Raw genomic sequence first — 18,878 nt, forward strand, 5'->3', positions numbered from 1 at the left:
GAAAGAATGGACAAAAGTTCCCACTGAAAAACTTTCCAGAGGAGGAGCTGCTGGGTGCGATCGCCAGTGGCGGTTCTAGTGGGCTTTTGGGGGGGGCCTGGGGGCTGAATTTTGCAGCATCTTTCCAGGAACTCGGAGGTATCAGGAAAAAAAAAAAAAAACACATCCCAGAAGATGCCAGGAATTCTCCACTTGCAATCTTCCAAGGATTCTATCTGAGCTTTGTGACGTGTGTGTTGCCCTTGTATGAGGTGACTGTACAAACATTGTCACGCTCCAAAGCCTCAACCAACACGCAACAAGCTCATCACTCACAGTGATGGATGATGTTGACTCACTTGTTACATGTTGTGGCCTCTGCAGCAACTGGACCGCTGCTCCATTCCTTTGAGTCTATTTTTAGCCTTGTGCTATAGCCGATAGCGCAGCAGTCCTCAACCACTCGGCCGTGGACTTGGGTGTCATGATCTGCCACTTGGACGGTCAAATACTTTAGGAGGTGGTTACCATCTACCGCTCTAATGTGTTTTTGAAACATTTGATTGTGTTGTGTCCTGTCATTGTAGTGTGATGTCCCAAGTGAGTTCTATCTCCCAAACAAAACATCATTCGCTGCTTTATCTCCCTTTTCACCTGCTCCTCTTGCTTTAGAACCCATCATTTTATCTGACTGCACATTCCTGCGTGTCACCCACTTGAGCCGTGCTCATTGTTGTCGCGGCCACTTTTAGTCGAGACGCAGAACGGGGATCCTCCCTGCATTTGTCTCTGTCTTTTGCGAGGTGAGTGTGGGCCCTCGCTGGAGAGGTGTTTACCCAGCCTTTGTGCCTGCAGTGTTTGCCATGCAGGGAGTGCCTCGTCGTTGTGTGGAAGGTGGAGAGCAGCGGTGGGTCGGCATTTACAACCTATTATAAAAGAATTAGCAATGGGACTGTTTCTTTAACCAGTCAGATGTTTGATGTGTCCTCACAGGGCCAGATAGATGTCCCACAATAACGTCAGCATTTTTCCGACCCCTAGTCGGTCAGCGCTAACTCCTATATATTTATTTACATTTTTTTTTTTCATGGTTTTGTCATGTGTCATCAGAATTCCTTCAGATGATGCATGTGGCACAAATCAGTGAGGTTAACTGCATTTTTGTGTGGTATTGATGTTTTCTATAATTGTGGTGTGATGGAATTATGAATTCACACCAATTTGAGCATTTAAAGTCATTTACATTCACTTTATGTGTAAGCACGTCAGGTCTGTAATTCTATTGACATCTGGTGTGAACACCATAAGTGAAGAATGGGCAACTCAGACAGAGCTTGCCCAATTTTTGTTGGTGAATCTCATCGTCGGTTTTTATGAGCCTCACATTTCCCCCCGTCAATGGTTACTCGGGGGATTGTTGAGCAGACGCCCATCCGCTGATCTATCCTGGGTGACAATCATTCCCCATCCATGCCTGTCTCGTTTCTCCTCTCTCCTCCCCCTGAGAAACAACAAGACACTTGAGCTATGCGTGTGCGGGGGGAAGTCACAACAGCTTGAGGAGCGACTGGCGCGCTCCAGTTTCACTCTGACAGGCGGAGCGCAGCGTCGCGCTTTTTACGCACAGCCAACAACACCGCGGGCCATTCGAGGAACACTTTGCTTCGCTTTACTTCACAGCGCGCGCTTTGCTCTCACGGAGCTATAGAGGCGCTCAGCATTGGGAACATACCTGAGAGAAGCCTTTTAAATCTCCCTCAACGCATCTGGCAGCCGGATTGCTCGTGCGTAACACAACTGCGCACCGACTTTTCACTTTTTGGAAGCTTTTTATTTTTATTTTTTATGATTAACTCCCCCAAATAGAATTTGAAGAACGGTCTCTTTGAAGACGAAGAAAGTTTTGCGTATGTTGTGAGACTTTCTCCCCTTCCACGCTGATTGAAGGCAGGACTGAACAGGTTAGTGGGAGCTGTGACGGAGAAAAACTGGCTTCATCACATGAAACATGCTTGTTGGATGTGAGTCAGCACCAGAAGGAAATTGAGGACAAATATTTAGTACATGCCTGAGTGTAAAGCCTGTGTGTGTGTGTGTGTGTGTGTGTGTGTGTGTGTGTGTGTGTGTGTGTGTGTGTGTGTGTGTGTGTGTGTGTGTGTGTGTGTGTGTGTGTGTGTGTGTGTGTGTGTGTGTGTGTGTGTGTGTGTGTGTGTGTGTGTGTGTGTGTGTCCTCCAGGTTGTAACTTTATTTCCGTCAACGCAAACAAACCGCAATTACATTTAATATAGGCTTCGCACAGCAAGCATGCTATGTTGTTAAGTTTCTTCTTCGCCCATCTGGCCTCGTATCCCAAATTATAGCGCATAACTCTTGCGATAATTGTTCTATGCTTGTTTACATCGTTATGATTTTTTTCTATAAGATTTATGTTTCTAAATCAAAATAGATGATATGGTCGTTCAAAGTGTGAGTAAACTGCATGTCGCAAATAGCAATATAGTGTAATTTATGTTCTGCCGTCTCTGTTGATTCTGCTCCAATGCCCAGAGGTCATTATTCGTAATAACAACAAAGCTAATGATCTTGCAAGACTTTTGAACTGTACAGTGACCCCCCCCCCCCCCATTTATCATAAGGATACATCCCAGACCCTTTTTGTGATAGGCGAAGACTATGAGCACTTTTAATGTAATTTAACCCATCTCGCATGCTTCGAACATATTTAAACTCATTAAAACATCCTTAAGTTTGTTAATATAAACGTCTCATGATCTCACAATCAAGATATGGAAAGCTATCGTATATCACTGAAAAAAATGGCCTGCACATTTCTCCAAATGAGAGAGCAGCTGTATATTTGTTAGTCTAAGGTGTGAACTTGACAAATACGCCAAAATTGAATTCAAAATATCAAATTGTATGATAACGAAAGTCTAATGTAAAAATAATATTATAAATCTTCACTCATGGAGCAGCAAGGCAAACAATTGACAGCTACAGATGTCATGTTTTCAGTCAAGCATGATATTAAAAAGCACTTGTCAAGTATTTCAGATTTATGTTAAATATGACTGCTGCAGACTGCTAATCACAGCAAATCATTTGTTCTGAATGACACTGCTCTCCAAACAAGCTGCGATACACTTTTAAGTTCTCGTTTGGCTGTTGACACCTTCTCTGCTCTTGTCCAGGGGTGGCTGAGATTGCGCAAGGCTTTGAGTGGCGGGGGGAAGCCGAGGCAGAAGTCCAGCCAAAGAAAGAGGTCCTGGAGGGGGGGAAGAGGAGGAGGAGGTGCCTCCAGCCTGTCCCCTGCACGCAGATGGATTCTTCATGTTTGCTGAAGAGGAGACAGTCTGCTCGGAGCTCCTGCACATTGTGACCACAAGGCGCTAAAACATGACACGGTGCCGTGGATGGAGAAGTCCATTATTGACCCGGCAGGGGGCAGGCAGCCTTCCTGACCTGCCGCGCGCGCACCTCTGCGCGTCATCCGGTAAGGCACAGCGTTACATCGGTGTCAGCATGTTGCCACGGTGATTCGATGACAGCCTTCCTGATGACCAGGAGCTGTTTTTCTGTTTTCTTGCTGCTGCTGAGAGCTGTCATTTGTCATCGTGTGTTTGCTGTGACAACACTGGCTCATGTTGGATGGCTTTTTCATACTGTGTTGCTTTCACCTGCCAGCTGGTTCGCTCCGCGCAGGGTGGGTCAATGTAACCTGAAGTCAACATTTACGGGGCTGAATTTAGGGTTTATTTGAAAGTCTGTGTGAAAGGTGAAGCAGAGGCGGGGGGATGCTGAAAGTGTTTGTGAAGTTTAGAATGTTGGGATGGTTTAAGACGGACTATGACTGTCAAGGCGTCTTCCAGGGAAGCTCTCATTTATTGGCTGAAAGCCTGCATACTATCCAATGAGAAGTATTGCTGGTCTTTCAAAAGGATTGTGCTTGTTTTAGTTTGACTGCATGGTGATTCTCAAAGCGCGTTGGGTTGCTTAGTTCACGGCAGTGGTATAGGCTGGGAGAACCAACTGCCAAGAAAAGAAGAATAATTGAGGTAGATTTGCTGTCTTTTTATTTATTTATTTATTTATTTATTTATTTATTTATTTATTTATTTAATATTAAATAAAAAAAACTGCTGCAATGAAAACTTGTGTCTTTAATTTCACACTTAACTGGACTGTTAGACTGGTTTGAAACTCAAAGACTTGTGGCTTGATATTAGCGATGAAAGGACTAATATGCTTTTCATTGTATAACAACAATATGATATAATAGTGTTCCTTTCTTTCTCATTTGTTGCAAACACGCACGCATACGCACGTAGCAGCAGACTGTCCAGAGTGGGGATCAGGCGCACTAGAAGTGTCTTAATCTTGATGAGTTTTGACAGAGCAGAATTCACTGAAGTGTGGCTTCATTCTCACATGAAACTGTTTTGATCGTGTCGGCTTCCTGAGCTGCTGGCTGTGGGCCCAACTTGACCCTTTCTTTTAATTTCAAACCTCTGGGGATATGTTTTGTTCTCTCTGTCTCTCCCACACCTCTGTGTCCTTATGCGGAATGACGTTTGTATTTTCTGTGTCATTTGTCAAGATTTGGCCTTCAGAATGAAGAAAAAAAGCACCTGGCTGACTCAGTTTAGTGACTGACTCAGTGACCCACTGACTCACACTCATGTGCATGCAATGTGTCATGCCTGAGGAACACAAATGAGGCTCAGCGTGAGGGCGTCCAAACTCGTATTATACTTGTTGTCCTCCCCATTTTGCCGTAAGTTGGGATATGTGACCCGTCACCAGCAGGCGTCCTCTAATAGGCCGTCACGTTTTGTAAATGAAACACCACAAAAATCAACTGAGGGACGACTCGCTTTGACTTGTCACACTCAACCGTCACGCTGGCACAGCTTTCACTTCCTGCAGTCAAAGGTCACGGGGTCGCCGGCCCCGCTGAGGGCCAGTAATAACCAGCCAGCGTGCTTCTAGGTGACTTGTCATCTGCTTTGTTTTAACTTGCGTGAGGTTTTACGAGACTTTTCCTTTTGTTATGCTCATTGCAATTAAAATGACAAAATGACGTAGCATTATTGCTTCTCGTTTCTTAGAAAGAGCCTTGTAAACTGTATTTCCATTTGTTTATTACATCTCATCCGCAATACGGGAGACGGGATTCGGGGGCCTCAGAAATGTGTGGCACAATGCAGCCGTAGAAGGCTTCTTTCACTTCTTTCGATTCTCACAATGACTTCAAGAAAGCAACCTCTCGAGTTGCAAAATCTAGGGAACCAGACTGAAATGGAAGTCAAAGTCAATTATTTGAGCACCTTATTAAATATTTTTACCTGCGCTCATAGCCAAAATGTGATGTATTTCTACAGACAGGTGCGGCTAACAGAGTCTGCTGGTGGGAATTTTTGCACAGCCACAATAAATGTCTGGAATTTCCTTATTTTGCATGTAAGATTTATACCAGCAGTGGTCGTTTGAGTTTCAGAAATTGCAAGAGCCTCTTGCAAACTTGCCAACATTTCCTGTCAGCCAGTTACTCAAATAACTCCTAATACATCCATTTTGCTCTACCGCTTGGCCTCATTAAGATGGCCGATGACTTGTCGCCAGTTCCAGCTGACTTTGGGCAAGAGTTGTAGTTTAATATTCTGTCACTGGATTTAATCTAGTTGGGCTCGCTGCTGCTATACGGTGATAAATTATTTATTCTCATTCCTTTATCTATGCCAGTGACGTATAGTGTCAGTCACAACAGTCTTCCACAAGATTTCATGTTGTTTGGTGGTGTCCCGTGGTATTTTTGGAATGTAAAACAAAAGCCAAGACTGGAGCACTGGGTTAGAGCGTGATCATTTTGACTTATGTGGTTGGTTCACAATGTTTGGCTTCGACTTTTGATGCCATGCTGGAGACACACAGTGTTGCCATTTTGAAAAAGTTACTGTTGACTAGTAAGTAAAAATCCCAACAGTTTTGAGGTTCAAACCTTGGCTGTTAGAAATCGGGAAAAAAAAAACGAAACCCCGCCAAATTTTAAAAAATGTAGTCCTCCAACAGTGACAAACTTCAGAAGCACACTTTGCTAATAACCTTGATGAAATCAAATATACATCCATTAAAATGATGGACGGTCTTTGGGGCTATAATGAGATAGCTGCATGCTTAGTGCGCTGAGAGATTGATTACGCAACGCGGAGTGCCACAGGGCAACTTCAATCTGGAAATGCTTAAAGTTCGCAGCCCGCCACACTGATGACTTCAGGGCAAATTGAAGGAGGCATGATCTGACAAAAAGGAATTTCAATTTTTTCAATGGATTCCTTCCTTGCTTCCCAAGCTGCTGCTGTTGTTGTTGTTCGAAGAGCTCGCCTTTTGTCGCGCGAGACAATCTTGACTAAGAATGCAGAGGAAAATTATTCCCCTTCTCCCAAGCTCTGATCTGGGGTTGTTTAGTTGTTGTGGAGCACTTTGACTTCTTCAAGTTCAAACAGCTTCAATAATTTCAAGCAAGGCAGCAGTTAATCTTTTTGGAACATGAAATGAACTTCTGTCTTTATCGTAAGATCTCCTCCCTTCCAACTGTTCCTGAAAATAGTGAAGAATGTTAACTCGAGTGTTTTCTTTTTTTTTTTTTTATGCATACAATAAGCTGAATTCTGGTGAAATTAGCTGGACTCGTTCATTAATCATAGCGTCTGCGGGCCGCTTTGAACCATCAGGCCAGGTCATTAGAGCCAGCCCGTCTGGGGCGCGAGCGGGCGACGCGGAAACACTTTGGAAACTTCTGGTTCGCCCAGACAGAAGACACACTCATAATGATCGCAGTGTGTGTTTGTGTGTGTGTGTGTGTGTGTGTGTGTATGCTTGTATGTGTGTGACTTTTCTTAATGTGTGTTTCGTTTAGAGAAATAACAACAAGCGCACAAAAAGGACAAAGGGACTCAGCAGTATTTTTTGGACTATAAATTGCTACTTTTTGTACAAGTTTACAGTCCAGTGCGGTTTATCTATGTTTTTTTTTTATGGGTTTTATGATATTGTATGATTTGTGCATGTTCTCTTATATATGGAAATTAAACATTAACACGCCCTGCGGTTTATAGTCCAGTGTGGCTTATATATGAACAAAATGGTTTCTTTCTCAAATCTTAGCTGGTGCAGTTTATAATCTGCGTTTTATAATCCAGGTAGCTCTTCAAAAAACATACAACACATGCTTTCACTTTCCATATATTAGGAGTGTGCAAAGACAATCTGATATATATCTCGATATACAGTATTTTCAAAGGGAACGTTCTTATTTGGTCTATTTTTATTTTTTTTTACCCATCAATGAGACTGATGAGACGCTCGCTTGATATTTGCAGATTTTTGGTGGGTCTGAAATGCATACACTGCAAAAAGTTTTTTTCTTTTGTTACAAGGATGTAAACTCATAAGACCAAGTGATGTCGGCTGAGTTGCAAGTGTGTTTTCTTTCTTTTCTCTCCCTCTTGGCCTGGTCTTGATGCCTTTAAAGAGCACCCCCCCCCCCCCCTTCATGAGCACCGGAAAGAGGAAATCTTTCTCTCTGATCATCTCTCCCACACGTCCACAATGTGTTCCCATTTAAGGTGAGGATCAGCCAAGCGCACTCTGTGTGGCTTCCTTTTAAAAGCAACTCAATCAGGCAGGAATTCAGGTTATTGGGGTCAGGGACGCAGCAAAGCTGCCTCCTTGAGACACGGAGAAGACAATGTCGAAGAGACATGTTTGTCATGTCGGGAGGACGTTTTCACCTCATGGGAAAACGCATCCCGTCTATTTTATCTCATGCGTCGCACAACCGATCCAAGTCTGCATGTGTTGAAAGACTAATAATTTTTTTTCCTCTTCAACAAACTCTAATTTTCTGTACCATAGCGCAGATGTTGAAAAAAAAAGCCAAAGTAAGAAATCATAACTGTTTTCAATTGTAGAATCTAAATTGAAAAATGTATCATAAAACAATTGTCAAGTAAAGACACCTGAAAAATCTTCCAAAGTATTTGTATCCAACTACTTCCAACTACTGACAATTAGCGCGAACGGCATAATAGCGTAACTTTCCAGTGACCCTGCAAGCTTAATCTTGTAGATGCGGTTGCCATGTAGGAAGTTTCAGCTGATGTGGAAAATCCTACAGCAGTCATTAGAATTCCTTAGTGTATGAAGAGCTCTCCTCACTTGGCGCTTTTTTCTACCGCTTCAACTTTCATTCCTTTCACTACAAAATACTTTGACTGATAAGGTAGCAATCACTGCTTTCAAACAAAAAGTCGTCTGACCTTTTATACGTCATGCAGGATTCAACAAGACAATTTGATTTCTCAATAGTTAATTAATGCTGATAATTGATTTTAATCCAAATAAATGTAAACATAGCCCACTAACACTGAGGGGGTTAACGCACCGATGATTGGATCGAGACTAAATATAAAAAAGAAAAAAGAAAATCCTTTACCCCTGCTATAAACTACCACAACTGCAATAAATGTTCAGGTTTTGAGAGATGCCTGGAAGCAGTGGATGCTGCATACCAGCAATGATGACAGGGCGCAGCATGGAATGTATGGTGAAAAAAAAAATAGACTGCAGCAGATGCATAAAAGGGAGCCCGAAACAAAAAGAGACAATACAGTGGCAAAATGATTTTTTTTTTTTTTGTATGAGCTGTTTAGAGATGACAGAAAATCAAACAAAGCAAGAGCAAAGAATTCAGAGGCTACTCAAGAAGATACATATCAGACTGGGGGGATTTACCCAAAACTACTGAGTTGAGTCTTTGAAATGATCTCAGTTTTATGGACTGATGAGACAAATATTAATCTTCACCAAAGTGATGAAAAGCTTTGAGAGGGAAAGTATGTGCACAAGCTCATGTGTGATACTCAGTGGAAGTGATTGCTTCTTCCGGGACGGATTCATTAATCTTCATTCATGTGACACGGGATGGATGGCAGCAGCTAGAGACCTGCAAAAAACTGATAATTTAATAACCAAACTGATTTGGAGATGTGTTAAGATAATGGACCAAAACAAACAAGCGTGTAGTTCAATCGGGGCAAAGATTGGAAGTAAAATCCCTGTTATCATAACAGCAATATTTTTTTCCGCAAAAAGGTCATCATTTGCAGCTCCACCTTCCAAAGTGTTGTACTCCTCATTCATCGCCACAAACGAACCATAGCCATTCTGGTCTCTGGAGCACGTTGGTGGGGAGGGAAGGCGGCAGGAAACCACTAATCACTCACTCGGGTTCCTCATCAGGCACCCAATATGTTTTCCCTAATTGGGACTTCTAATTAAGTCCAGGTTGTATTGTCGGACTTGAGGCCAAGCTGCCAATGTGTTCTGGTTCTCCTAAATCTGCCACTAGTTAACTATAAGTATTCACAAGCCAGTAATCACGCAGATAATCACCACAGTGTGACATAAAATGCATCTTAAAACGCTGTAATAAATATTTTGATGACTCCACAGAGAAATATGAGTCCTTCCTCAGCTCTGCAAAGTGTTTACCACTCTTAATGTTTTTGTTTTACGGCATGCAATTTCAGGCAGCCATTTTTAAAATCTGCTGTTCACAAGCTCTGCTAAGTGAGCCAGATGTTTTCCCAGAGTTGAAAAACAGAATTATAAAAGGCGAGTAAGTCCAGCAGGTGGTCAGAAACAACTCAAAATAAATCCCTGGATGCATGAATGAGCAGCTGACGTTAGCCATGTCACCCAACTGCTCCCAAGCACGACAATAAATCTTTCCGTACAGCTTTCTGTACCAGACCTCCACCGAGGCCGAGAAACAATACAGTGCAACTATGAGGTCAAACGCAATCCGCTGTGGGACGCTGGTCAACATTCATATTATGACGAATGACAAAGACAAAATAAAAACGTTTTCTAACTTTTTTTTTTTTTTTTTTAATACACCAAAGCATTTATTTTACATGAGAAAAATCTCACGCCACACCACCTAAAAAATGTCACAAAAAGTAGACAGTGTGCAACAATGCCTTTGGATACAAGTTACCTGACTTAGGTTAACTACACTTCGATCCACTTAGAACAGCTAAATAACTGTCACAGGTGTCAAACTCAAGGCGCGGGGGCCAGATACGGCCCGCCACATCGTTTCATGTGGCCCGCGAAGACAAATTGTGCATCAAATTCGTGTGTTATTACTAGAATTCCAAATTGTCTTCACTTTTAATAATATCTTTTTTTTTAAATATTTGACCAGTTTTTACTCATCTGATTTGAAAACGAGTTATTTGTCAGTTTGTTTTATAGCTTTTACTGTATATAATATGAGGTGCTCATACATTTATTCGTTTTGACAGTCATAATGGCGGAAAGAAACTATGACTACAATGCGGCCCGTGAAAAAAATGAGTTTGACATCCCTGGTCTAAAGAAACGAATTAAGGGCGTGTCCATTCATTTCAACGGGGAAGGATGCTTTGACATAGTATTTAAAGACGCCACTGAACCCGGCAAAAAAAAAAAAAACCTTCTTACTGCATGTGCTTAACTTGGCTGCAGTAATTATATGTGAATGTAGTCTGACTGCAAGACTTCGAATTTGCAAAGACATTGGAATCGAACGCCGTCAAATTCACTCACGAGCGACTTGCAGCCTCGATGGCTTGTGACACATTATTCCTCACATCTCAGCCACTCAGCACACATACCCAACTCAACCCCCCCCGTCTCCAAAAGAATGAGATGTTGTTAGTAGTTTAATAAAATCTCCAGGTGGGAGAAGTGCAGAGTGGGGAGTGGGACCTGGGGGCGGGGGGTCACACAGAAAGATAGCCTCCACTCCTCACCATCCTCCTCCAGGCTTACTGGTGTCCGCACCTCTGATTACCTTGAGCCCCCCGCCCCAGTGTGTGAGAGAAATTGGCAGAGACACAATGTGGGTGTTTTTTTTTTTTTTTGAGTGGGCTGCACATGTCCTTTTCTGCATGGGACTCACTATCTGTTTCTCATTTAAGCACAGCCCTTTGCGCTTTTCAAGCAGTGACAGAACTGTGAGTGGAAAGTGGCACTAACGAGCAATTACATCCCGTCTGCCCGTTTGGGATTATGGGATTACAGTCTGACCGGCCTTCAGTCTGCACTCGCAATTTGACATTCCCTTTGCTACCCCGATTTCATTTTATCTTTCCTCTCATTCAGAGCTTCAATTAGCTTTTTTCATTCCCACTACCCCTGGACAATAAGATATTCTCTCATTTTAATTCTCCTTATCATGCGATTACCCCCAACGAAATTCTCTTTTCTTTTTTTTCGCAATATTGAACTTTGCATAGTTGAAGTTAAATTTGATATGGAATTTACAGCACTGGCAAAAAATCTAAGGATCTTAATGACTTTTTTTTTAAAGAAGGATTATGGAGAAAAAAAGTAATATACTGACCAGGCGGGGAAAAAAACGATTCTCTAGTTTTAATTCTCCTTATCATACAATTACCTCCTAACACAATTACAGCATTATCTTTTTTCCTACAGAAAGTAAAAGTGTGACCATTTTGTAAACTGAAAATGAATTGAATATGTAATGTACTGTACCATGAAAATTTAAGGCCGACTCTTGCTTTGTTGTTTAGAGTCCCTATTAAATGAGAATAAATTGGCTGCTAAATTTGTTATCTGGTAACTGCCAAGTTTGAATGATGACAAAAATCACCTGCAAAAATTTTCACCACGTTCCCCAAAAATCAGGAAAACTGAAATGGTAAATGACAGCTGATAATATATCTGACAAATTCTATCAATGCGCAAAAGGTATTCTTTTTATCATCCTTCAATCATCCTTCAATCTTCATTGGATTCAACCACTTCAAATCAAAACAATTTCTCCACATTTGGCAGGTTGAGATGTTTTGATTTTCTTGTGTGACCTTACAAATTGTGTGTGGATTTTTGTTGAGGCTGTAACCCCGTCAGTTCATTGGGTGCTTGAGAAAAAACCCCAATAGTGATTCAGTTAATTGGACACATAGTGAAAGAGGAGTGATGTATGTTTTTTTTCAAGAATAAACATTTATAAAACATTTAGAACCACAGGTTAAATCAACTGATCCAGATAATAATTCATAAATATTGAAATAAGTAAGGAGGCACTTGGCATAGCATCATGATCGTATCTAAATTGAAAAAAAAAACAACAACAACAACAATGCATCTATTCTATCTACAGTGTTGCAAAGCTGTTGAGCATATTTTTAGGGACCCCCCCTTGCCACGGATGGTTGGGTGTCTGGTAGTGATCAGGCAGCTCTCCCGGTGTTCTGCCTCTCCCACATCTCCTCTTACACTGCAGGTGTGTTTTATTGAGCCAGCAGTGATTTACTGTACTGTTGCAATCAGGCACCGTGTTAGTGACAGGTTAACCCTGGAGGTCATTTTGCGTTCGTGTACGCTGCAGACAGCGTTATTCTGTCCCTAATAAAGGGTCATTATGAGAGAAGGTCGGTGAAACAAGAGAGATGCTGATGCTGTTTTTTTTTTTTTTTTTTAAACAAGGTGAGAGGTTTCTAGAGAGTGTCGGCAAGCGGCCAGCTCCAAGCCTGTAACAGTATACAGTAGGCATCCACATACTTAATCACAAGCACATTCTCTCATTCATTCCAAATCCAGCTGGTAGAAATTGCATTAATGATTGTGACAAGCAAATGATTTAGGGGGTCACATTTTAATCTTCTTGACTTGTTGATCATCCAACATTTGAGAGTGTACACACAAATGGAAGTGGAATGGCCTGCATAGTGTACATAAAATGAAAGGGAATGTTTTTCAGATGATTTACATGCTGCTTCAAATTTATGTTGATGTTAATGTTTATGTTAAATGTTAATAGGGAGAATTTAAGAGAACTAGAGAATCAGTTTCAATAGTTGGACTCCCATCATAGGAATTCCGTACCATGCGTTCCAAAGAGAATCATGGATCAATATGATATATACACAATGTTATGCATTTTGAACTATGATTTTTTTTTTCAATGTTATTTTTTGCTGCAATATTACAAATGACCAATTATGTGTTCCTGTGTAAAAATTCAGATTTTACAACATGATGGATGGATGGATGGATGGATGGATGGATGGATGGATGGATGGATGGATGGATGGATGGATGGATGGATGGATGGATGGATGGATGAACGGACGGGTCGGCGGAGTGGATGGATGGATATTGAGCTGCAATTGTTCAAGCTTAATCTGGATATCAAGGATATTGACTAATCGCTCAAGCGGTTTTCCATCCTCTCTCCTCAACGCATCCCTGGAAGGGCTGCAGGCGTTGGGCTGTAAACAGCTCCGGAGTGCCAGGGAGAAATGAACACGCAGACGGGCCCCCATCTAAAGGAGGCTAAGCACTCCCAGCTGCACTTTTAGCAACTCTGAATGGGACTCGACCCAAAAATGAAGGTCTGCTCGCTAGTGACCCCTCGGAACCATCCCGTCTTTTAACCCTTATAATAATATTCGGGCCCAATTTGACCCTGTTTTGACATTTGACAGCAATAAAAATACCATAAATGTTTTCACCCTGAAATTTGATGACTTGTTCTAAAGTGATCCAAAATACTTCAAAATGTAAAGAAAGAGAGTTCAAAAGAGTCCGGAGAACTGTCCATGTTCCCACCACATTTGCAGAAGCATACACCTGTTGGGCTTTGAAGGGTCACAGGGGGACTCGAGAGACTGTAAAAGAGTCCGAGTCATCTATATGTTTATTTTTATAGGGCAGTGGGGATTGTGTCCACTGGGGAATTTGAAACTGTCCCAAGAACTGGTTTTGTTCCCACCATATTTGTACAGGTTCCCACAGAAACGTGCACCTGTTAGTCTTTGAAGTGTCACAGGGGGAATTTTGAAACAGTGAAACAGCAAAAGAACAGTGCAGGAACAGGAGTCATACAGAGGTCAGAAGGTACGTTGACTGAAGAAAGCAGTACCTGCAATGTAGAAAGAGATCACGACAGAGTTGATAGTTTTGCCTTTCCCATCGTTCCCCATCCTGCTATATAAATATAGTATATATAATGAAAAATATCATATAAAATAGTACGGAACAGTGATTCTTCAAGCGTAGAAGTTGCTCCCTCGAGTGGTTTGAGAAAGAATCACTCACTCAAAGGTTCAAAATGGGCTAAACGTTACAGTGGATTCAACATTTTTTGAATCCAGTACAGTACATTTGTTATTTCACTTGTATTGAGCATAATAGATGCAAACATTTTGTTTTTAAACCTGGTGTAAAAAAAGTTTGAGAATTACAATTCATGGGAGTATGAGAATGAGGATAGCAATGTTAAGAGCAAGGAGTCTGCATAGTTTGGTTTTAGGTTGCAGCCGTGGTGTGTTCGCTATCTATGTGAATTATAACCACCATGTTCCTCCCTGTCTTTTTTTTTTTTTGTCCTTGAACCTAACCCTCCGTGTTGTTGCGATGATGAAAACCAAACAGGATTAAATAAATTTGATAATGGCCAAAGTTGGATGGTGTTGCTTTTCCAAGTGAGTGTCCAAAATGCTGGGACTCGGGAATAAATACTACTGGTACACATAATGTCAGTGAATGTAACAAAGACGATGAATGCCCAGGATATTTTATTATTGTCATGGTGCGGGTCCCATGGCCCGAAATTCCTCCGCCATGTTTAGGGCTCTGTACAATTGCACCAAAAAGAGTTGTGAATGACTTGTCAACCTCTGACCTTGACCTTAACACCAATAGTGTCACGCACAAGACAGATGAACGAGGTGGACCTCCCCCGACACTTGATGCGCTGACCTCCTCTGACATTTTGGGAGAGAAGGGGGCAACAAAGGAACCCGATGACCCCATGTTACGGGCCGGGTGGCGGGCTGGATCCTCCACGCCGCACGTACTATATATAAACATCTGCATCCGTGACACCTCTTATCACCTGTCCTGCATGTCTGGGGCTTTTTTGGCCGGGACCTCCATGAAGCGGTGTCGGCTCTAGAATAACTTGTGAAGAATGCTTTTGACAAGTATATCGCAGATGTTGCCTTTTGTTTGTGTGGATGTATGAAGCGACAAGCCAACACTAGCTGGAAGCAAACACTGGCTCTTTAAGGAGGAACAAAGACAATGTCCTCGGGCAGGGAGGACGTGGTTTATTTGACACGTCGCCTTTATCGGGTGGTTGTTTTCTATCTTTTTATTTTTACAATATCAGAAGCATTGTGTAAAATCATCTTATCGCCCGCATATTGTGCATTTAGTTTATGTTACCGTTTTCAAAGGAGCAGGAAAGTTGACAGAGTGAAGCCTTGTTCTCACATTCCTCTTTTTCTTATTGCATCCAGGTGGGACTCGATGGAGGACTCGGAGGAAGGGGAGACCAGAAACGACCTCTGTGATGTTGGCGGAGGTGAGTCGGCTGTGGACGCCATTGCTTAGGCCAAGAATAAGGCTGAGTGATTACAGAAGAAAAGGGAGAGCTCCTTTCACGAGTCTTCTGACTCTCGTACTCCCATAGGTGCTGCTGTGGGTGCTCCTGTTTCTGTTGCCTCTGGTCGACAGCGCTCGCGTTAAAGCCGATGCCGGCGTGGACTCAGGTCACATGGCGAGCCTGCTGGGAGACCAGGAGGAGCGACAACTTCCCGTCCTGCCAGAGGTGATGGAGGACGAGGAGCAGGAAGTTGATAACTACCCATACTCTCCGTGGCATCTTCTATATGGTAATAAAAAAATGATAACCAAACGGCTAAATCGGAAACACTGACTGTGCTTTTTGTTTATAACTGAATATTGAATTTATGAAACACACTTTGTCCTTTTCAGAGCCTTCTGTTGTCGATGAAGCGGACGACCATCCGAGCGCTCGCTGGGTCGGCCGCGCAGCGCGTTCCTCGGACCCTTCCGACTCTCAACCGAAAGGCTCGCCTAAGAAAAAGAAGAAGAGGAAGAAGAAAGAAAAGGACGACGTTGAGGACGCGGGGAAGGGGGACGGAAAAGGCCGAGGTAAACACAAGAAGCCCAAGCAAAGCAGCAGGGACTGCCACGTGGAGAAGCGAGAGATGAAAGTCCGTGATCTGGGACTGGGCTTTGACTCGGACGAGATCGTCCTCTTCAAGTTTTGCGTGGGCACCTGCCAGTCTTCCAGGACTAACTACGACCTGGCGCTGAAAACCTTACTGCAGAACAACTCACTCCCGCGACGCACCGCCCGCAAAGTCAGCAACCACCCTTGCTGCCGACCCGAGCGCTACGAACCCGTGTCCTTCATGGACGCGCAGACTACGTGGAGGACCATCCAGTCCTTATCTGCCGCCAGCTGCATTTGTATGGGCTGAAGTGACTGAACGCATGGGAGGAGTTTAAAAAATACACCAAAGACTGATGAAACAGGAAGTGATGGAAGCCACTTCCTGTTTGTTTTTGCCTGTCGTGGGGACAAGGTTTGGGTGTGGCACATTACTAGGTCAGTGTTTCTCAACCTTTATTGAGCCAAGGCACTTTTTTAAAAAGAAAATGTCACAAAAAGTGGATACATAATAATTCTATGTTGCTGGCATAAATAGGTGAACAAAGATACATTAGTCATCATGAATGAGAAATTAAAAGTTGGATTATTTTCCACGGCGCTCAAACAACACTGGTTGGGAATCACTGGACTAGGGGGCAAAGGTCACTATTAGAGCCAAGTTGGAGGCTTCAGAAAGCAGCTTGAGCTTTTATTCAATCTTCTTGTCATCCAGGTAAAGGTCCATGTACAAGTGCGCTATTTTCTATAAATTTTGATAACATTTTAACAACAAAAATCATCATTTGCTTATGTGAAAATTAGATTCCCTACATTTTCAGCAAACAAATCAGTTAAAAGAACTAATTGTCCCAACTTCAAGTCATAAGTAAAATCAACTCCGCAAAATGATTTTGAGCAAATAACTCAATTGCTTTGTTATGCTAACTAAAATTGTTGCGCAAAATGATAATATTTTATATATTTTAAAGTTGTCCCAACTTAAATGACTGATTTAGCCCACCCAAAAAAGTTTGTGTTTTTTTGTGTTTTTTTTACGTTACACTAGTGCGCAGTTTTTTTCTTTTTTTTTTAACCACTGAATATAAAGAGCGTTCTAGTACATGGACCTAAAACTCAAATAAAACCTCCAAATACTTTCCCCAGGAAGGCCATGATGAAGCCAGAATATGGATTTCTTGTTACGAACCAACACTTTTCGTCTAGCCACGTATGTTGCAGACTCACAGGATGGACATTGTGAACGTGACTGCTTTGATTTTGAACATACGTGATTCCCCAAAGTCCGAGGCTCAAGCGACAGTAGGAGCACCGACCGAGTGTTTATCTTTAAAAAAAAAAAAAAAAAAAAAAGGCAACAGACGGAGGTGAAATGTTCAATATTTACTACTCACAGAGATGTCAGCTCTTCCCAGAAGTTCAATAACAAGTAAATGGGTTCAACGTTCAAGTGAGCTCAGCCGAATGGATGCCATGCATCTTCACGTATTACTGTATAAAAGTAAAATATATTTATTTCTGATAAATTATTTATTTATTATAGCTTCGTATGAGAGCTGTTTTATTCCACTCTGTATTGAAGATGTATCTATTTATTGCCAAAAGTCAGATTTCATATTATCTCTGCTCCCCCATTTCACAATGTACATAGTACTTCATAAAGGTGCTGTATCTCTTTTCAGAGTAGTCCAATTCCTCATAAAAGACGTCAGACCTTGTAGCTGATGCAAGCAAGGGCTCACCTCTGGATTTGTTTTTGTGAAAACAACAGCTTGATAAAAACTTCACCACAAACGGACGTCCAGTGGAATGACATTGTGTGCATAATAAATACCCTTGCATAAAAGTACCTCACATACTTGAGCCTGATGGTTGTTTGACCTCAACAGTCCATGTCTCTGTGGGTCATTGGATATATCCTTTGGAAGCAGATATTAAAAATAAAAAAACGACTGGTTGTTTGATTTTTCTTTTAAAATAAATACACCAAAATTGAAATACAGTTTGATTGTCTAGTTTGTGGCTTCAACAAGAAAGGAAAGGTAGAACAAATGTTTGATTTTCGTTTTTTATTTCTCCAACAAAAACAGAATATAGTACGTTTGGGGGTGGGTAACTAACATTTACTCGTGCTGAAAAGGGCCACACGGTCGCCATCTTGCAGCACCCGGATGACACACCTGTGTCCTATTCAGCTGCAGTAGTGACATCACGTACAGCGATCTCTTCTTTGTCTTGTTGATCGTTGTTTATCATAAGTGGCCACCTGGTGGCACCAGTGTGAAAGCTTATCATGATAATTGTTTCAATTACTTCAATTTCACGCCACAAACTTGAAAACGAATCGACACCTGGCTATCATTGCAGAACAATACATCGTCTTCAGGCGTTACGCTGTCGCCATCTCCTGCCCATTTAGTGAAATGACAGCCAAAAGGTCTGAGGAGCATAAAATGGGACGAGGGGGCCTATACACGCTATCACATACATGGGATGCCGTCCTGGCAAGTTCCCCTTGCTGTCTGGCCAAACCAAGAACTAGCATCCTACAAGACACGTCACTTCCCCATCTTTCTTCTGAGGAAGTTTACAGGAAGTAATTGAAACATATAAAACAGGTCAAATCGTCCCTGCCTAACTAAAAGAACTGTTTAAAGTAGTAAACCTATAGAAGACACAATGCACCTTCACAAACAGTTGCAATAGAATAATAACTTCATAATATGCGCACATTTTAATAGATTGTACGACGTACAGAGAACACAGCACACCTCGGATTGTCTGCATTAAGTACAATGCAACGACAAATCTTCAGTAGTGTAGGCTAACTGATCTTGT

General features: G+C 42.1%; 1 protein-coding gene across 2 annotated transcripts; it reads left to right on the forward strand.

Moving 5' to 3' along the window:
- Positions 1 to 1,564: 1,564 nt before the first annotated feature.
- On the forward strand, positions 1,565 to 17,986 carry LOC147046493 (uncharacterized). Of its 2 annotated transcripts, XM_085930915.1 has the most exons (5): positions 1,565 to 1,940; positions 3,172 to 3,473; positions 15,361 to 15,425; positions 15,534 to 15,735; positions 15,839 to 17,986. In XM_085930915.1, exons 2-5 carry the CDS (start codon positions 3,377 to 3,379, stop codon positions 16,348 to 16,350), a joined length of 876 nt encoding a protein of 291 aa, XP_085787041.1. In that variant the 5' UTR covers positions 1,565 to 1,940; positions 3,172 to 3,376; the 3' UTR covers positions 16,351 to 17,986. The 2 variants fall into 2 exon arrangements, with proteins under 2 accessions (XP_085787041.1, XP_085787042.1); XM_085930916.1 differs by lacking the exons at positions 1,565 to 1,940; positions 3,172 to 3,473 and adding an exon at positions 3,486 to 4,035.
- The last annotated feature ends 892 nt before the right edge of the window (positions 17,987 to 18,878 follow it).

This window comes from Syngnathus leptorhynchus, chromosome 14 (assembly GCF_054491065.1).
Source record: "Syngnathus leptorhynchus isolate UIUO chromosome 14, UIUO_Slep, whole genome shotgun sequence".
NCBI classification, from domain to species: Eukaryota; Metazoa; Chordata; class Actinopteri; order Syngnathiformes; family Syngnathidae; genus Syngnathus; species Syngnathus leptorhynchus.

Bases quoted from the DNA above. Each gene is read 5' to 3' on its own strand.
- LOC147046493 (XM_085930915.1), top strand. From the start codon at position 3,377: ATGACACGGTGCCGTGGATGGAGAAGTCCATTATTGACCCGGCAGGGG. The intron at 3,474-15,360 runs GTAAGGCACAGC...TATTGCATCCAG, and splicing joins GCACCTCTGCGCGTCATCCG to GTGGGACTCGATGGAGGACT. The intron at 15,736-15,838 runs GTAATAAAAAAA...TGTCCTTTTCAG, and splicing joins TCCGTGGCATCTTCTATATG to AGCCTTCTGTTGTCGATGAA.